The sequence below is a fragment of the Microtus oregoni genome, unplaced genomic scaffold (genome assembly GCF_018167655.1).
Source record: "Microtus oregoni isolate MIOR12 unplaced genomic scaffold, Mior012 000009F_ref0000495, whole genome shotgun sequence".
Taxonomy (NCBI): domain Eukaryota; kingdom Metazoa; phylum Chordata; class Mammalia; order Rodentia; family Cricetidae; genus Microtus; species Microtus oregoni.
Genome location: NW_024543068.1, coordinates 57,010,661 through 57,030,525, shown reverse-complemented (window position 1 = coordinate 57,030,525; position 19,865 = coordinate 57,010,661). Strand labels below are relative to the sequence as shown.

General features: G+C 40.1%; 1 protein-coding gene across 2 annotated transcripts in view; it reads left to right on the top strand.

Moving 5' to 3' along the window:
- Positions 1 to 15,534, top strand: part of Slc26a3 (solute carrier family 26 member 3) — a 33,491-nt gene extending 17,957 nt beyond the window's left edge. For both annotated transcript variants that reach the window (XM_041658646.1, XM_041658647.1), the window contains 13 exons: positions 612 to 759; positions 862 to 975; positions 1,078 to 1,155; positions 4,357 to 4,452; positions 5,774 to 5,880; positions 7,340 to 7,409; positions 7,505 to 7,597; positions 8,904 to 8,999; positions 9,429 to 9,662; positions 10,509 to 10,563; positions 12,692 to 12,834; positions 12,944 to 13,009; positions 15,107 to 15,534. In XM_041658646.1, coding sequence (XP_041514580.1) covers positions 612 to 759; positions 862 to 975; positions 1,078 to 1,155; positions 4,357 to 4,452; positions 5,774 to 5,880; positions 7,340 to 7,409; positions 7,505 to 7,597; positions 8,904 to 8,999; positions 9,429 to 9,662; positions 10,509 to 10,563; positions 12,692 to 12,834; positions 12,944 to 13,009; positions 15,107 to 15,130 — 1,324 coding nt within the window. In that variant the 3' untranslated portion in view covers positions 15,131 to 15,534. The remainder of the gene's footprint in view (positions 1 to 611; positions 760 to 861; positions 976 to 1,077; positions 1,156 to 4,356; positions 4,453 to 5,773; positions 5,881 to 7,339; positions 7,410 to 7,504; positions 7,598 to 8,903; positions 9,000 to 9,428; positions 9,663 to 10,508; positions 10,564 to 12,691; positions 12,835 to 12,943; positions 13,010 to 15,106) is intronic.
- The last annotated feature ends 4,331 nt before the right edge of the window (positions 15,535 to 19,865 follow it).

Sequence of the window (19,865 nt, the reverse complement as noted above, 5' to 3'; positions counted from 1 at the left end):
AACTGCCTGAGTAAATGAGCATAACATAGAAGTATCCCCTGTGAGGCACACTTGTCTCTGAAACACCTGCCACCTTAAACTGAAACTTGCTCTCTCCGGGTGTGGTGAACCCTAGCAGTTCCCCACAGCACAGGGCAAAGCCTAAGGCCACCTCTCACGGTTTTCAATGAAAAGCTACTGTTACTAACGGAAAGAAGAGTTTTGCTTTCCTTTCCCAGAACTGTGTTTGCTCAAAGAACCTTCAGTCCTGGATAACTACTGAGGACACTGGGATTAATGCTCTGAAACCCATCATGACCACAGGTGGAATCTAAGACATTTGCCTGAATATGAGTACATGTGATATTTTGATTACACTGGCAAAATCATATCCATCTTACCATTTTTGCCAGACTGGATTTATAACTTTTGTCAATCCAAACACCATTGCTTAATAATAGTAAAAAGGGAAATTCCAAACTTTTTGATGCAACCAAGTTCTTTAGGCCATATTTCAAAAAAAAAAAAAAGACACAATTCAGCATAGATTGCTTCATCCATTTATTTGACAATAATCTCTTGAGTTTCTGAATAAGTTGATGGCATATAGTTTCGCTCATTTTCAATTTCAGATTTCAGCCACCTCTTACACCCAGTGTGGAAGTTTTTCAAGACACCATAGGAGACAGTTTTGGGATTGCGATTGTTGGCTTTGCAGTGGCCTTTTCAGTTGCTAGCGTCTATTCTCTCAAATACGATTATCCAATTGATGGCAATCAGGTAAGCCTAGCTGGGTCTAACTCTGTATATAGCATTTCATGCACCTAATATTTTTCTGAAAGTGACCATTTTAGGAAAAGCTTCTTCCTTTGCCTTCCACAGGAGCTGATCGCCTTGGGAATAAGCAACATATTCACTGGCGCATTCAGAGGATTTGCAGGGAGCACAGCCCTTTCCAGATCAGGGGTTCAGGAGAGCACAGGAGGCAAAACACAGGTATTCGCACCCCTCATGCAAGGCCAGCATGGTGCAGATGACTAGGAAGCCCAAGCCCGACAGAAAGCAGCAGCTGTCATGAGAACTATTTCATCTTCACAGGTTGCAGGGCTTCTCTCTGCTGTCATTGTCCTTATTGTCATTGTTGCGATTGGATTTCTTCTGCAGCCACTACAAAAGGTAATTCTCTTCTCTCCTTTGACATGTTAAATCTAACTCTCAAATTCTAAAAACACAAACTGTGCTAGGGAAAATGAGTTAATGACAAACTCTTAGCTATACTCCTTAGTCAACACTGTATGGACCAAGATTTCCTTTCTCCTGGCAGCCTTTTATGAATGTCAGGAATGCAGATACCCAAACTGCTTTATCTCCTCTACACTCTGCGGGTGCATAGAGCAGAACATAATTAATGTTTAAGCAGGGAGGCACTCTGGCGTTGCAGTTTCAACCTAAATTAACTAAAGTGAAGATTTTCTTAAAGGGTGAGGTCATCAATCCCTCTATCTAACGTAGAGAGTGGTGCTACCAGCTCCGCACCTGTTCTTGGGAACACGCCCTGCAGCTCCAAGGAGTTTGGTTTGGCTCCAAAACCAACACTGTCAGCTTGTAGGATGGGAGTAAACAGTCAGACACAGAACTTAACCTCTTGCCCTCAAGCTCCCTGTCTATAACTGTTTGGGTTTCATTTAATACTTCTAAGTTGTCCCAGTGTCCTGGAAACCACAGATTATGATAAATACAAGTGCATTGCCCTCTGGGGTATTAATAGGATTTAAAGGAGTACACTAGTGGGTCAGAAGCCCTGTGTCTGTCTTCTAATCTTAGCTCTGCCACTTACTAAATGTGTGATCTGAGGTCAATGCCTTCACCTGTCTGAACCTCAAGTCCTCCAGATGTAAATGGGATGAAGTAGTACCTGCTAGACTGAGTAGTTGTGACAATGAGTGATGTAACACTCATGGAGACTTAGCCCAGGTCACTAAGAAACTAATATTATTATCCAAACATTCCATTATAGTTCTGGCTGCAAAGGAAATAGAGATATGAATCAGCTCCCCAATATCTATTGTTTGCTATCTGGGTCCAAACAATATAAAGCACTATTTGCCAAATCGTGTCTTCCACACACCAAAATCCTTAGTTTCAAAACAAATGTCATGACAGAGGTCAAGACATCACCAGTAAAGAATTTTTTTAAAAAAATGTATGCCTCAAGTTGGGCGGTGGTGGCGCACACCTTTAATCCCAGCACTCGGGAGGCAGAGGCAGGCGGATCTCTGTAAGTTCGAGGCCAGCCTGGTCTACAAGAGCTAGTTCCAGGACAGGAACCAAAAGCTACGGAGAAACCCTGTCTCAAAAAATCAAAAAAAAAAAAAGTATGCCTCAATAAAAACAAATTCACACGTTCCTCTCTATAGAGAAGAGGCCCCCATGGGCTTCTTCCACATGTAAATTGTGGGTTCTATTGGCCACATCACTGTGGAGACACTGAAGGAACAGCACTACTTAAAATTCTCTCTCCCTTTTGAATAACTTGTACTCAAGGACCTTGTCTAGAATGTTAATTAAAGCGACCTCTGTAGAGAACCCAGGGGTTGATTCTGTACAACCCTGTCTGGAGCATCTTCAGGCTGCCGGGGTCATGACTCTGCTTCTTTTCCTCCTACAAAGTCAGAACCGCAAGGAGCAATAGCTGCACTGAACCCAAGTGTGCACAAACTCTAAAATTGCCCCCATCTCACCTATGGTTTCTCTGTGCGCTTAGTGTATTCCTTACAAAGTATTCTGCAGCATGTATGTTTCACCGTAAGTTATTTCAAATTGTTTTTCCATGGAACAATGCTGGGGGAAATGCCTAATGAAAAGTACAGTGTCTCTAGCCAGACATTTGAATATTTTCTAAACTCCTACAAAACAAGGAAGCCTACTGTACAATATAACCCTGTATACCATTCACCCTGGAGATGACAACTCATATCTGTAGTACAATAACAAAACCAGGATACTGACACTAGAAAAATATTATTAGGTAAATTACCAATTTTATTCTATTTTCTCCATTTTTAGATGGTGTTCATTTGTACATACATTTTTTAGACTTTATCTTTTATGTGTTTTATCAGTTTTGCCTGCATGTGTAACTGTGTACCACATGCATACAATTCCCGTGGAGGCCAGGAGAGGGCATCAGATCCTCCTGGAACTGAAATTACAGATGGTGGTAAGGCTCTCTGTAGGTGTTGGGAATCGAACCCAGGTCCTCTGGAAGAGCAGCCAGTGCTTTTAACCACGGAAGCATCTCTCTAGCCCCCCCCCCCTTTAATGTGACTTCTTTTAAATGGTGACTTCTACTCTCACAGTGAATCAAATAAACCGAGATGTTAAAATAAAAAAACTTAATTGGGAAGATTAAAAATACCTGGGCCAATTAAACCATCTTCAAGACATGAAAATGAAAGCCCTGTTTGGTTTCCTTTGGTTGCTGTGCTTTCGTGGTGTGAAAATCTTCAGCACACAAATCGCACACTCCACTCAGATTAAATCAGTTGAAGTGTAGGTAGGGAAGTGTCTGGCCATTGAGCTGGACTCAGATGATCGTGGGTATACGTTACTATTTAGCTTTGTTGTTGTTGTTAGCTGGAACAGCTCCCACAAGACTAAGTACAGTACGTGAAACACCAAAAATGATGAGCTATGGTATGTGGCAGGCTGAGTTAACAATCCAAGATCTTCTTAGTGAATCCTCCGCCCAACGGTGTTAGTGCTGGAACTTTTAAAAGGTTATGTTGTGGGTTGTCAGTCCTAGACTGGGAAATATAAATCCATTGGCTCATCCGCTCATGTTATGACTAATTATTAAGCCTCTTCTATACACATATACCACAGTATGCTCTGGGAACAGAGATGCTGTGGTCTGTGTGGTCTCAGAGCCTGCCTCAGGCCTTTGTGAACCATTCTTTGATTGTTAGCTTCCTTTTATAAAACAGCTTGAGTGTTGCCATTACCAAAGGCAACCCCTGTGTCTTTGTGACAGGTTCAACCAGCTTTGCTTGGGAACATGTTATTCAAGGGTTCACATGTAGGCCTTAAGATATACCTCTCTCCATCCAGGATATAGACTGCTGTAACTGCTGAGAGCTCAACTATGGCACAGTCAAACAATTTCCTCAGCTCTTGTCACTGGAATGGGGACAACCTCATGTAGGGAAACAAGTCAGAGCCACACCCTGGTCCATTGGGCCCTACACACCAGAGAAGGGTGTGTCCTTTGATATACTTTGAGGCCTGCTAAGACACTTATCTGTAGCCTTCACCTTTGCTTCTGTTTGGTTTATTTGATTAACTTAAAAGTACATCTGTTGTTTATGTCTTCCACAGTCCGTCCTGGCAGCTTTAGCACTTGGAAACTTAAAGGGAATGCTGATGCAGTTTGCCGAGATAGGCAGATTGTGGAAGAAGGATAAATACGATTGTGTAAGTAGCTACAATAGTATTTGAGAAAATGAGAACACACAATGGTAGTTTAATGCTGATGCAAAATGTATATATGGTAAGTGTTGTGAACGTTTGTGTCTAGTTGTTTATTTGCAATAACCTTAGTTTATTTCCTGTCTTGAGCGCACTCTACTGCTCATTACCTGGGATTTTTAACTTAAAATGACAGTGGCATTATATGCTGAGACAATGCCTATAACCTCAGCACTTGGAGACTGGGGCAGGGAGGGCATGAGCCTGAGGCCAGCCCACTTGTAACTCAGTTTTAGGGGATTAGGCTCTCTGGGTCTGTGGGCAATCAGACAGACAAGCACACACGTGTTCATATGCACACAACCAAAAAAACTAAACATAAATAAATAAATAAATGGTTCTTGGAAGTATAACGTGCTTCCTAAAACACTAGTATGGAGCTTTCCCCGATGTATCATCACAGTCCTTATAGGTTATGTCGAACACCACAGAAGTGCTCTCAATTTTACAGCACATGTTGCTTCTGTTCTTTTTTAAAATGATCTGTTAGTTTCCAGAGAACCAGAGGAGGGTGTAAATTCTGAACATTCCCTCTGGAACACCCATTCTTTTAGGGAAATTTGTACTTGCTCTCAACTTGCCTGAAATGCAGACTTTATAATTTAATCAGGGTCAAAGTCTAAGTATAAGAATTCTTGTTGACATATCCTATGGTACTACAAGAACATAAAGTAATAAGCTGCATTCAGTTAGCTTGTGTTCCTGATAGATCACTGTGTGTTACTTTTACCCACTTTTAGCATGCTTGAGTTTTTGTAAAGATAATAGTTGTTAATTAAATCAATAGGACAAGCCTGAGATTAGTACAAGCTGTACCAGTCGATCTGCTGGGCTTTGCTTGTTTTTTTGTTTTGTTTTGTGTTTTCAGTGCTGGGGATCAAACCAAGGGCCTACCACATGCTAGGCTGGTGCTCTACCATTGCTTTATGCCAACCCTAATTTGCTAAGTTATAAAGGTGAACTATTCTGGAATTTTTGGTATGGCAACTCAATCCCCTTTCTTCAACCTGTGCTTGGACGGAATAGAAATAAGCAGTCTGTAGAGATTTTCTGTTTATTTGGTTGAGTTTCTGTGGTCCGGCTCTGAGCCAGCAGAAATAAAATGACCTTTTGAGACATGCCTTTCTATGCACTTTGTTCTCTGGACCCAGATAACAACTTCCAAGCAGCGCCTTTGGCCCTAGACACCTGTGTTTTCTCTAGCTCTAGACCTACAACATTGTACTTCCTTACACTCCAGTGTGCCTGTTGCCTTCTCTTCTTACAGCTGATTTGGATCATGACCTTCATCTTCGCCATTGTCCTGGGACTTGGGTTAGGCCTGGCAGCTAGTGTGGCCTTCCAGCTCCTGACTATTGTGTTCAGGACCCAATTGTAAGTTTTCCCTGAGCTCTGCACAACCTCACAAGCTTTGACCTGCCGTATTAGAAGAGCAAAAACAATTATCAGTGGCTACGAGAAAAGTAATGTGTTTGATAGGCATGCATATCTATAAGATTGACCATGAGGCAGAGGGATGGCTCAGTGGTTAAGAATACTTATTGCTCTAGCCATGGACCTGGGTTCGATTCCCAGCACCCACAACAACTTTAGTTCCAGGGGAACCAATGGCACCGTCTGCCTCCTTGAACAGCAGGCATACAAGTAGTACATATGCATTCATATAAGTGAAACATTCATACACATACATTAAAATAAGTAAATCTAAAAAAATTATTGTTAGCTGGGCGGTGGTGGCACACACCTTAAACCCCAGTACTTGGGAGGCAGAGGCAGGTGGATCTCCATGAGTTTGAGGCCAGCCTGGTCTACAAGAGCTAGTTCCAGGACAGCTAGGACTGTTACACAGAGAAACCTTGTCTCGAAAAAAAAAGTTATTGTTAAAAGACTGGCCAATATAACCTCCCCCAAGCCACCCCACCGAAAGTCTTGAAGAACAGTAGAATGGTCCAGAACTGAAGGAGGATACCTGCTGCTGGCCTGCTTTCTGCTTTGATACAGGCTCAAAGAACTAGCAAACACCCCTGAGTCTATGTTGCTCACCTGTGAACAGGATGGGTTTCTGTCCTAAACAGGTTTAGTGTTGCTGCCTTAGACTTGCTAAGCACAAAAATGAGACAGCTAGAAGCCTGAGTTCTAAGGTAGTTGGGGGAGGGGTCTCCCTCTTCCTTTTCAGCTGAGACTGAGAACTTCTAAAAGACCCCAAGTACCAAAATTCTACAAAAAAATTGTAATTCTTCTTTCTTAAAGCCATCCAGTTAAAGTGTTTTTGTGATTTTTAAGTCTTTGTCAGGTAATATCACCACCATGTGGTCACTCAGCCTAGCTGGAATACATGGTGTAATTGCAAGAAAAATGGGAATTGGGGGTTCTAAAACAGAAGTTGCTACTATAGTTAGAGTTATTTCTTGAGCAGTGGAATATACCAGCATGGAAATTCATCCTGTTGTTCTTTCCCTCTTTCATACCTTGTATTCTTATCGAATTGGATTCCATATTGGAGTTCCATAAAATACAGAGACAAACTGAATGTTCACATGGGCAAGTCATTTTTTTGTACAGGTCATCCTTATTTGTACAATTGAGTAGGACCCTACCTGCCATGGTCTTATGGGGTTGCTTATAGATTGTGCCGTAGTAGAGAAGAGTCACTGTTTACAAAGCCCTGGGACAAGAAGATAAGGTGTTTGAGTCCCTGGGTCCCTAATGAAATGAAGATTCTTCTACCTTTCAACTTTGAAAAGGAAGCCTGTATTAAAAAGCTAGAAACACATCAGTGTTGGGCTTAAGATATGAAAGAATGATTTACTGGATGGTATTTTTTTTCTTACAGCCCAAAATGCAGCACACTGGCTAATGTTGGAAGGAGCAACATCTACAAGAACAGGAAAACTTATGCGGATGTAAGAAAGACCACATAGTTGTCTTTGATGTTTTAAAATATTGTCAAATGAAGGCAGTAGGACTCACCTAACCATCTTATCCCTCTGTCTTGTAGGTGTATGAGCCAGAAGGAGTGAAAATTTTCAGATGTCCATCTCCAATCTACTTTGCAAACATTCGTTTCTTTAAGCAGAAACTTATTGATGCTGTAAGGTTCAAAAAAAAGTCTTACTATCTGGGAGTGAAATGTGTTTCTTCCTTAACAAGGTCATTGACTTCTTGTATGTTGATGCTGAGCTGTGTCAATGTTTAGTCTGCATGCCTCAGAGTAGGTAAAACTATTTTAAAGGGATCTATTCATATGTTGGGAAGTAAGTTTCTTTCTATGAGTCTCAAGATAGAATCCTAGTTTTTAAATTTGCTTTGAAGTAAAAATATTTACTCATGGCACTAGGTAGCTGGTTTTTAATACATTGTCTTGGGATAGCAAGCCAGAAATGACAGGGAAACATTTAACATTTGACTGCATCACCAAGGAGATTCAGGATAGTGGTTGTACATGGATAACCGACAGTCAGCATTTAGCGTTCAGGTAAGGAAGCCAAGGGTCAACCTTTTAAAGTTAAGAGACAAAAGCTCCCCTTTAATCCCAGCACTCAGGAAACAAAGGCAGGCAGATCTCAATGAGTTCAAAGCCAGCCTGGTCAACTAGTCAACAGAATGAGTTCCAGTACAGACAGAGCCACATAGTGAGACTCCAAAGACTAAACACAAACACATTTATCTATTCTTCAAACACACCTTTAACCTACTTTGTGCCCAATTATAATGATTAATTTAAGTAGCCCCAAATTGAATATCAAAACTATAAAATTGTACTGGAATACACCTTTAAAAAATTTAATCACACTTCAGGCACACCTTTAATCCCAGAACTCAGGAGGCAGAGGCAGACAGAACTCTATGTGTTCAAGGCCAGCCTGGTCAACAGAGCAAGTTCCAGGACAGCCAGGGCCATTACACAAAGAAACTCTGTCTCTAAAAAACTATATATATATATATATATATATATATATATATATATATATATATATAATGTAATCATAAAAGCTTTAATAGAAGTCTTTTTGAGTGCCATCTACACCTGACAAAAAGAAAATTAGGAAAATTAAGTGACCTAGGAGTTTGGTTGCTCCCCAACACACACACACACACACACACACACACACACACATCATATTCAAATAAAGTTTAAAACTTTTACTGATCATTTGTGGGTAAATTATGAACATTTATGAAATTTGGTAATTGCATGCAGACTAAGCAAACCATATTCCTGATTCAGTATTGTTGCTAGTATTGTTTCTAAAATGTTATATCAATTTTATCTCAATAATTCCTGTGTCCCGAACCTCCAGTACCTTCCAGCTAACCCTTATTATCATTAAGTAGCAAGATGTTCTGAAAGTAGCAGGATGCTCAATTCACCTGTAACACAGTAACTGGATTTTCAGGTTGGCTTTAGCCCACTTCGAGTTCTACGCAAACGCAATAAAGCTTTGAAGAAAATCCGAAAACTGCAGAAACGAGGCCTGATACAAGCGACACCTGTAAGTTCTGACCACATTTCCATGTATTTGGGGTAAAAACTTTTAGTAAAGCACAATTCAAAGTCTTGGTTCCGCTTTAAATGAAATTCTAGATAAACACATTCCATGTGTTGATTAGTGTAGGAGTTGGTCTTCTCCTTCCTTTCACCATGCAAGCCCCAGGGATTGAATTTGGGTCCAAAGGCCTCATGGCCAGCTCACTTACCTCTGAGCCAGTCTTAATGCCCTTTTTTTGAATGGCGTCTTTGAGAACTTCCTTAAAAGAATTTTCGTTTTTCCTGGGAAGAGTATCCAAAGCAAAAAGTACGAAGTATCTACAAATCCTGTTGCTGACCCAACTTGAATCCAAGTTCCAGGCACTCCTGCTTCTCCATGACATCTACAGCTTTTCAGTCAGAACCGTTACATGTTATAACCCCTCTCCTGCAGAAAGGGTTCATATGCACCTCCGATGGCTTTAAAGACTCTGATGAAGAATTGGACAACAACCAGATAGAAGAGCTGGATCAGCCAATCAACACCACAGACCTGCCCTTCGAGATAGACTGGAATGCCGATCTCCCTCTCAACATCACCGTCCCTAAAATCAGCCTCCACAGCCTCATCCTCGATTTTTCAGCAGTGTCTTTCCTTGACATCTCCTCAATGAGGGGTCTCAAAACGGTAATTTGTGTTTTCTTGATGGAATCAATGAAACATTTACTAATGATTAAAGTTGTATGTATGAAAGAAAACACACACATACATCACACACACAAAATGCACACCATACATGCATGTATAGCACACATACACACACACCACAGGTATGTACACATATAAGCATATATATATATATATACATACATATATATATATAATCACAGACAACACACACACACACACACACACACACACACACTGCACACACTGGCATTTGTTCTTTGCTCCTTGGCACTAGACACATCCAGCTGCTATCTATGGCATGGGAACAATGAATGACACATGGACCATTTTGTGTGTTGTTTTTATATGAGTAGAAAGTTCTAGCCTGTCCAAGTGGGGCATGCCTTTAGTCTAAGCACTCAAGAGGTAGAGGAAGGTGGATCTATGTGAGTTTGAGGCCAGCCTGGTCTACAGACTGAGTTCCAGGACAGCCAGAACTACACAGAGAAACCCTGTCTTGAAAAGCCAATGAAAAAGAAAAAAGAAGAAAATTGGAAAGTTCTAGTTGTTTCCATAGAACATACTCTGTTGAAATTGAATCAGAGATGATCTTGGGAGTTTGAGAGAGAACATTTCCTTATCCTTTTCTGAAGAATGTTTAACTTATTCCTGAGAATGATTTTTCCCTTTGTGGTTTTGTTTATTTTTTATCATGCAGCCTTGTTTTTAACTTTAGTGTGTCCTTATTGTCTATTTCCAAACTATAAATGGTTTTGAAAATAATCACTCATAAGCTACTGTAATAGTTTGTTTGTAACAAGTGAAAACTTTTCCCCAAAATAGTTATATCTTCTGTTTTAACAGATTTTGCAAGAATTTATTAGGATCAAGGTAGATGTATACATTGTGGGAACAGACGGTAAGTCTATTTATTTATTATTTGAAGACAATATCTTGCTATGTAGTTCAGGTTGGCCTCAGCCTCCCAAGTGCCTGGTAAAAGACATAGCAATGTTTTCTTTTCTGTCAGTGCTGGAAATGGAACTAGGGCCTCATACAACAGCCCCAGCTCAGATTCTTTTGACTGTATTTAATGATCAGTCACCTAAGGCTCACAGACAATGTAGGCAGGCCATCTAAAGAACAGGTATGACATGTGATCCACAAAGAAGGAAACTGGAGCCGGGCGGTGGTGGTGCATGCCTTTAATCCCAGCACTCGGTAGGCAGAGGCAGGAGGATCTCTGTAAATTTGAGGCCAGCCTGGTCTACAAGAGCTAGTTCCAGTACAGGCTCCAAAGCTACAGAGAAACCCTGTCTCGGAAAAAAAAAAAGAAGAAGAAGAAGTAAACTGAATTTCCAGTTAAGTCAATAAAAATCCCCATAGAAATCACAGGCTTATGTTTTGCTGTCAATGTGTAATTAAATGAATTTTATGATTTGGGTCCTCATTTCATGGGTGTAGCAAATGAGCGAGTGTGTGAACTACTTTTCACTCTGAACTTGCTGGAAACATCGCTGTCTCCTCTCTCCCTTGCATTCTTCAGCTAAAACAACCTGGCTTTGGCTTCCCTTTGCTGGTAAGACCATTCTTGCCAAAGGTATCCAAGGTTGATATTCAATTTACCAAGACTAATGCCTGTTCTAAAGCCTACTTGAGTATGTGACCTTAAAACCTTCCTACTTGACTTCTGAGCCCATTCTTTTAATGTCTCTCTCCTTTCTCATAACAACACAGTTTCCTCTTACAGCGACTCTCTGAGGTGTAGTATGTCTTTCCCCATGCTTCTACCACTGCTAACTAATCTCCTCCATACTCACGTCAAAAGTATCCATGTGTTAAGGAATCCCCACACTGTATCTCCAGCCCAAATCATAGCCGAGACCAATATATAGACTGTCTGGATGTCTCAGCCACCTGATATACATGTTCGGTATATATGATCTCTCCCTGCCCTTTCCAATCTCCATTGTAGCATTATTGAATCATTGCAATCTCAGTAACCTGTTAATTTACTGGAGGACTTTATTCCCATTGGCCTCTGCTGCCTGGTGATGCTGACATCACCTTCCTTCCTCTTTTCCCTTGCTCTTTCAGGAACCCTGTCTGTTAAAAGCTTTCTATGAACTTCCACACCATCACCCATCCTTTTTCTTTCTTTTTCTCCACCTCTGTCTAAATCCTAAGCACTATAACACACCGTAGCTCTGCACAGTTTACCGTGGTGCTCGCCAAGAGGAAATAGCCTTCTCCTGCTACCAGAAATTCTATAGTCCATATTCTATATTGTTGTTAACTTACCAGAACAATGTGAGGACCTACTGTGTGCTGGTTGCTGTATTTAAAACTAAGAAAATTTCAAAACGGGGGAAACTAGACTGTTCCTTGCCCCCCCCCCGTCTTACCTTTCCTGTCAGTAGTACAGTTATGTATAAATATTCTTTGTGAGATTCAAGTCCAATTTACCTTTTTATTGCTTATCAGGAACTTTGCACATAATAGATATAAGGTCATATTTGCTTTAGTGATCTGTGCAAACAAATGTTGGCTAGTGCCTATCAGTGTGGGATTTCTCAAAGAAAATAAGGAAAGTAATGTGAGAAGCTAAGGAAGATATTTTTAGAAAACCCAGCAGCTTGAGAAAACGGGCTAGAGTTAAGTCACTGGTAGATAATCGATCTGACGGGCAAAACCTCAGCACAACACACAAGTCTATTTCGTTTTTTTTTTTTCTAATTTGAACGCAAGTTTTTGGTAACAGCCACACGTGCTGCAAACACTAAGGAAGGAAACTAACTCAGTAAGCCCCTGCAGAATTAAAAGTGCAGCCATTTCTTCTGGGAGCCACTTGAGGTTTCTTGCCGAACCCTTTCCTCATCCCTTCCACATGAGGGCATCAAATGTGTGGAAGATACACAAGTTACAGCCATGGAACTTGTCAACCTGGGTCAATGAAATATACACTTTCAAATGGACTTTTAAATTGGCAGTTTCATGAGGAAACATGTCTCTTTTTTAAGTAATACAGTGTCTTTTTTTTTCTTCAGATGATTTCATTGACAAACTTGTTCGGTGTGCATTTTTTGATGATGAAGTCACAGATTCAATATTTTTCTTAACAATCCATGACGCTGTTTTACATATTTTGATGAAGAAGGACTACAGCACTTCAAAGTTTAATCCCAGCCAGGTACAGGTGCTTTGATGACATTCACAGTTGTAGATAATCACCAATACTCAAGTGTGCCCTCTAAATACAAACATTGATCCCTGATCCCCATTTTCACTCTTTTTCTTAGGAGAAAGAAATAAAATATGACTTTACCGTAAATACAAATGGAGGATTACGTAATCGAGAATGTCAGGTATGGTTCTTCAACAGCTTTATCTTCATCCAAACTTCAGAGCAAATATATACACACACATATATACATGTGTATGTATATATGTTTATATGGGTTTGTGAATAGTTCATCATGTAAGGTGCTTGTTGCCAAACCTGACAACCCAAATCTCCTCGTGATGGAAGGAAAGAACCAACTTTCACTGACCAGACCTTGCATGCACACGTTTTGCATGCACACGTTTTGCATGCACACACATACAGTTTTAAGTAGCAGTATTTCTCCCACCATCTGTGGAAAATCTAATACCTACTTAAGCCTCTGTATATCAACCTTGGAAACTGAAGCAATGCTGCCTAATTTCATGGGGAAGTTTGATGAAATACAAACTCAGATGAGAAGAAAGGAAGGAAGGAAAGAAAGAAGGGAGAGAAAAAGAAAAAAAGAGAGGGAAATAACGAGTTGCTGTCGCCTTGAGCACATCTCCTTCAGGTTTCAAAGATGAAATAGAATTCTCAAACCGGGTCTTATTCTATCCTTCTGGTCCCATCAGGCAGGAGAGCCACTGCTCTGTCTGTCCATCAAAGCCGGGAAATAGTAGAGCACCCTCAGACATACAGGAACATGGAAGTCCCTAGAACAGTGGTTAGCGCAACATAAAAGCTAAGTTCCTTTCCTTTCTTACTAGAATGAGTTGCCAATTATTTAACTGGATAGCACCAATTATTCTAGAACATTCATTTCTAATAAATTCAGTCTGTTAAGGCAATGTCTATAGTATAGGCAAAGTGATTTCTATTGTAGGCCCAGGACATGGTAGGTTACTACATTATTTTAAATCCTTAGGGCAGCATACAAAGGAGAGTGTTGGTAAACGGACTCAGAGAACTTGCTACATTGTGTATGGTCACACACTGAATGCAGCAACGGAACTTGACCTAAGAACTGATGCTGGCAAGTCCTGAGTCCTGCGCCACCACAGCAGACCACTCCTACACTTCAGTTAGAGGCTGACCGAGGTCTCTGAAGAAGAATCTAATGACTGTCATCAAGTACAGGAGGGAGCTGGTGCTATTTCCTAAGAACAGCAAGCAGGAATGCAGATTAGACACAAATCAGGGTATAGGGTCCGATAACCCCTGACCAACGAGTGATAGCAAATAGCAAAGGTGAAGAGGAAGGGCGTTAGAGAGACCTGAGAGCAGAACAGAGCAGGCCACACCCAGGTTAGCTTCAGAACTGTCATCAAGCACTAAGGGATAAAGTCTAAAAATAGTACTTAAATCAGAACAGAGTCAGCACATGATACGTACCTTGGCTTCCCATACTGAAAAATAAAATAAAATTTAACACCAGCTCCTGGATTTGCTTAGAGGAAAATAAAACAACAGCTGTGGATAGGCCACCAGCTGTGGGGTAAAAGCAGAATGTGAAGGCAGAGAGACAAAAGGCACTTGCTGTCAAGCCTGATGACCTAAGTTCGATTCCCAGAACCCACATGGTGGGAGAACCAACCCTGTCAACTTGTCCTCTGACCTCCACATATACACGATGGCATGCCTCTCTCCTCATCAATTAAATAAGTGAATGAATAAATAAATGAAAAAGAACTTTAAAGCAAGATGACTGACTGGTATCCAAGTCTTCTTGGAGCTTGGGTGACCCAAAACAAATATAAGGACATACACTGTTGCAACATATTGTATTGTTATTTTGCTTAAGCTACATATAGGTCTTTGAAACAGACGCAAATTAAGCATGTCAATCAATGCAATGGATCCATGCTAACCAAGCAGCAACAGAAGGTCATTGAAGATGACTCAGTAAGAACACTGGCAGCTCTTCCAGGACGGGTTCAATTTCCAACAGTGACATGGAAGCCCACAGTCATCTGTATCCCAAGTCCAAGAGGACTCAATGTTCTCCTCTGGCTTCTGCAGGCATCGGGCATGCATATGATTTATACACATACGTTCAGGCAAAACACCCAATACATAAAATAAATTATTTTAAAAGATAAAAAAAATATTGGCAACTGTTAGGTTCTAGATCCAAAGTAAGAATTGCTGAAAAGGGAACTTAACAAATATTTAAAACAAAAACTATGCTTTCTTCCAGGTACCAGTTGAAACGAGATTCTAATCAAGATACAACTCAGAAGGATTCTCATCTGTCATATTAACAACTTTATACCTAGAAAGTTATTGCTAAGTTCATACATTGTATGAAGGATATTTTTATTTGACAGAATTATGTTTCAAACTTTGGAACGAGATTGTTCTAGCATGGTATATTTTTCACATATCTAGTAAGAAATTATGTATATATTCCTAATTTTCTGCCTTGTAGATTTAACAAAGGTAGAAAAATATTTTGTTTATATGTATTTTTGTAGCATTAACAGATTCCTATCCCAGTCATTATCTTCATGCACAATGTTTTATGGTGTATTTACACCACTGCTTTGACTCTAATTTATACAGGTCATACTAATATATCTCTATTTTAAACAATTAAACTGTACAGGTGTGTGCTATTTTACTAAATTTGTTGGCCTTCTGAAGCATGTTTGCTGTGGGTCCCTTCTTGAGTGCTGTGGCAACACTGCTGCGAGAACCTTTCAACAGAACTTGGTAAAAGGACTTTTTTTGACCAGATTTTTATTATCACCCCAGTTTTTAAGGCTTCTAACCTATCTAGATACAGACACACTCATTCTCATACTATAGAAGAAAGTATTATGTAAATGTCTTTCAAGGCAATTCCTTACTTCCCTTCCTGGTATGAAAACCATATAAGATAACGGGGGCTATAAAATGACAAAGCAAGAAGGTAGAGTAAAGAGAAGTGAGCAGAGTCATTGCTTCCTGGCCTCACTGGGAAAGAAGCCAATAGGAAAAGTTTTGTTTGTAACTCAAGGGCAGGGGAGGAGTTGTTGAGCTTTTTGCTGGTGAGATTCAGTGCCCTTGTGGCCTTGTTCTTGTGGCAAATGTGCACTTACTCACATGACACTTGGAAATTAAACAGCAGCAGCAGCAGCACACAACTCAGTGCCCCCAACCAAACACCAAACTGCCCTATGAAAGGGAAAGCTGGTCCCATTGTTTTCAACACCTATTGTCAAATTCAAGCTCATCCTTACCTGAGACCACCCAGAAAGGCTCGTCTATTAGACTTAAAGTACAGAAAAGCAGCATAAAGTTATTTAAATAGTGACCTTAGCTAAAAACAAGAGAAATGGCACTTTCAGTGTTCTTTCCGTGTTCTTTCAGCTTCCTGAATCATGACTATCTAACTGGACTTTGTGCAGTTCTAGGATGAACACACACACACACACACACACACAAAACAACAACAACAACAAAAAACCTCTGTAAATCTCAGGATAAGAGCGTTCCTTCCCAGGAGCTGATTTAAGTGGAGATGGGCAAAAGATTCAAATTCATATTGTAGTTGTATTATCCCAGGCAATGACACTCCCGGCAGTCCTGGTGTCTTTGGTGCCCTTATCACAACACAGTTAACCTTAACATCTTAACAGGCTCAATGACTTCATTCTCAATTGTTTTTCTCTTCAGAGTGGTTTGGAGGAATGGAAATTTGTGGTCCTCTGCCTCATCTTGTCTGCTTCATAGCCAATACTGAAACTAGTACAGAAATCCAACCCCTGGTCAGAGAGCATAAAGTATTGTGCTGGCAGAGATGAAAATCAAACTTCAAGAAAGCAGAGTAACGTTGAAAAGGAAAATAAAGAGCTAGCGACAGATGCACTACTCAAATTAAGAAATTAACTGAAGCTAATACCTGCCAAAATTATCTAAAGATTTAGCTTTGATAAATGTTGTTGCCTGACAGTTGTACATCACTTACAAATGCCTGACTCGCTACAATGCATGAACAGAAAAGGGGAGAATTCTTTTTTGTAGCATCTCCATGAATTTCATCATGTTGAAACTGCCCTCAAGATTCCATTGTTCATCTTTTCTCCTCTGTGAATGATGCCTCTATTCAAGCTCGAAAGGGGGAAAAAATCTGTCAGGAAATCCTGATTAGAACCCACATAAAATAATTAATTCTCAAAATAGCCCTTACATAGTGAAGATTCTTGGTGTCAGATGAGTTCATGGCCTCACACACGCTGCTGCTGTTATTGTTAGGGTTTGTTTACTTCCCGGTTTTTGAGATGAGGATGCATGAATTCTAGGCTAGTCTGGAACTGTGTGGCCGGGGGTAACCTCCATCTCCTGATTCTCTTAAATCTCCCAAGCGCTGGGACTAAAGGAGCACACTTCCTTTCCCTCACTCCAGCTCAGCTTCTCATTTTAGGAAAGCAAATTAAAACAAGATCCAAAGAGGACAGGTGATATAGCTGCAGGAATTGTCAGGAATTCTGTGTAGTCTACACCATGCAGTTTTTAGTTTAGGTTCTAAGAAACATTTACTCCCAAAAGAAATTAAAATGCCTAAAAACTGATTACAGGTAGGGCTTAACTCAGAAATAGTATAGGTACATGCTGTTTCTCCCAAAGTTACTAATTTAACATTGTAAAGTTAAGTACAACTTACACAGCGATTATGAATTGTACTGTTTTTTATAATTTTAGGTTATTTATAATTTTTGTCTTTTTAATCTAGTAATTCAACTTTAAAAAACATTTTTATGTAGGGGTGTTTTGGCTGCATGTACATCTGTGCCATGAGAAGGTATCAGATTCTTTGGGACTAGAATTATGGAATCAAACCTGAGTCCTCTGGAAGAGCAGCCAGTGATCTTTAACTGAGCAGTTTCTTCAGTCTTGGTAATTAATTTTTAAGGGTGAAATTTTTTTTTCTGACCACTATACCTTGAAAGCAAATACTTACAAAATCTTTTGAATTAGAATGTAAGTTACTGTGGACTGGAGACATGGTTCAGTAGTTAAGAGCACTGGCTGCCCTTCCAAAGGATCCAGGTTCAATTCCCAGCACCCACATGGCAGGTCGCAACTGTAACTCCAGTTTCAAGGGACCCAACACCCTCACAACAGACATACATGCAGGCAAAACACAAATGTACATTAAAGTTAAAAAAGAAAAAAAGGATCTAAGCTGCTGAAGAGCAGGGACCATATCTACTTTGTAAATTCTTTATGCAGCCTCCTCTAATGTTACAGGTGTTTGCTTTCCTGTATGCATGTACTGTACACACACACAAACACCCAGTCCTCAAGTTACCCAAGTAATAACTGCAAGGCTACCATCATCCCTAGTATAATTAAAACACTCTGACGGGTCTCTGCTTCCACCTTTGCCTCACTGGTCTTTCCCTAACATACAGACAGAATAATCAATCCTTTTACAAAGAGCCGGGTTGTTCCACTTTTGACACCCCATTTGGGATGCCACAAAGGCTTTTCGTGTAATCAGAATTAGGTCCTTATTGCTAATAACTTTGTCTTGAATATGTCAAATCTTGGGGGCAAAACCTATGGATTTGTGAATGCTAGCCGTGTTCTACCTGAGACAATTTATTCTACTCATCTACTACTAAAATGTTAGGCAAGTCTTTCACTTAACTGCAGTTTGTAAAGCTCTACTCCCACTCAATGTGACTTTCACCTTAACTTAGATGCCATCTTTTCAATGCCATTCCCACTAAAGCTACAAAACTACCCAATTATGCTAACTGGTTTCCCCATAGGATTCTGACAAACATCTAATATGGTACATAATTTATACTTGTGATTGGCAGTCTCTAAAGACTGCATCCTAAGTGCTGAATACTGTCTAGTATTTCAATGAATGGCTCTATCCCACAATAGCTCAGTATAAAATTAGTGAATATAGTTTATGAAATACATTAGGCGAGGATTAGGATGTTGACTAGGCCATAGAGCCTACTTAGTTGTCAGATTTGTAAATAAAATTAGATGCAGGTCCAAGTTAACAACTCATCAGGGGTGTGACAACAATGGTTGCTGTGGGGAGTGGGGGACAGCAGGATGACACGGGACCTTGACCTTCTCCAAAAGGTTCTGCCCACATGTGAGAACTCAACCCGACATGTTTGTTACAATCCTGTCATTCTGATGCCTGAAAACGAAGGGAATGACAGTGAAACTTGAGAATTAGTATGTACTTTAAGGTTCTCCAAAAAGTGCTCTCTTCACTGAGGGGAAATTGAAGGGGTGTTAAAAGTCTAGTCAGTTTTTACTAGAAGTGCTTCAGAATAGTTACCTGCAGGCTTATCTAGCCCCTCCTCTCTAGGCTTAGTACAGCCTGCATTGCTTTATTAGATTGTACAACTACCCTAATAAGCACACTCTGCTTGGTTTCTAGGTTTATAACATTATAAACCAGTGAATAAAAATAAATTCACTTCAATCAGAATAGAGTATGATTGAGTATGACTGTGTCAAACTTCCTTTAATATCAATCGGATAATTTGACGGCCAATTGTTTCTGTTTTAGGGATTTACAATTATTACATACTCTTGGTATTATCTAAAACAGAAATGTAGGCCTATATCTAAACCTATATGACTCTCTTTGAGCAGTTCTGCGTGCCTCACACAGCCGCTACTTAAGAATTATAGAAATGCTCCAATTTTTTCTATTTATATTTCCAACGTATCTGACTAGTATGCACACAATTTTAAACAAGTAGCTTTTACAGGGAAAATGAGAACAACTCTTTACAAATCTTAGAAATGGATCTTTTCCCAAATACTAAAGTACTCACAAACTCTGAACAAATACCCCAAAGAAATAACACCAGCCAACTTTTTGGTTATAAGCATTTAAAACGTGAATCTAATTTTACCATGAAGCTGTGGAAAGCTCTGCGGTCTCCCAAACATGTCACCATTGGGTAAAAACTCATCTCAGCAAAACAGTA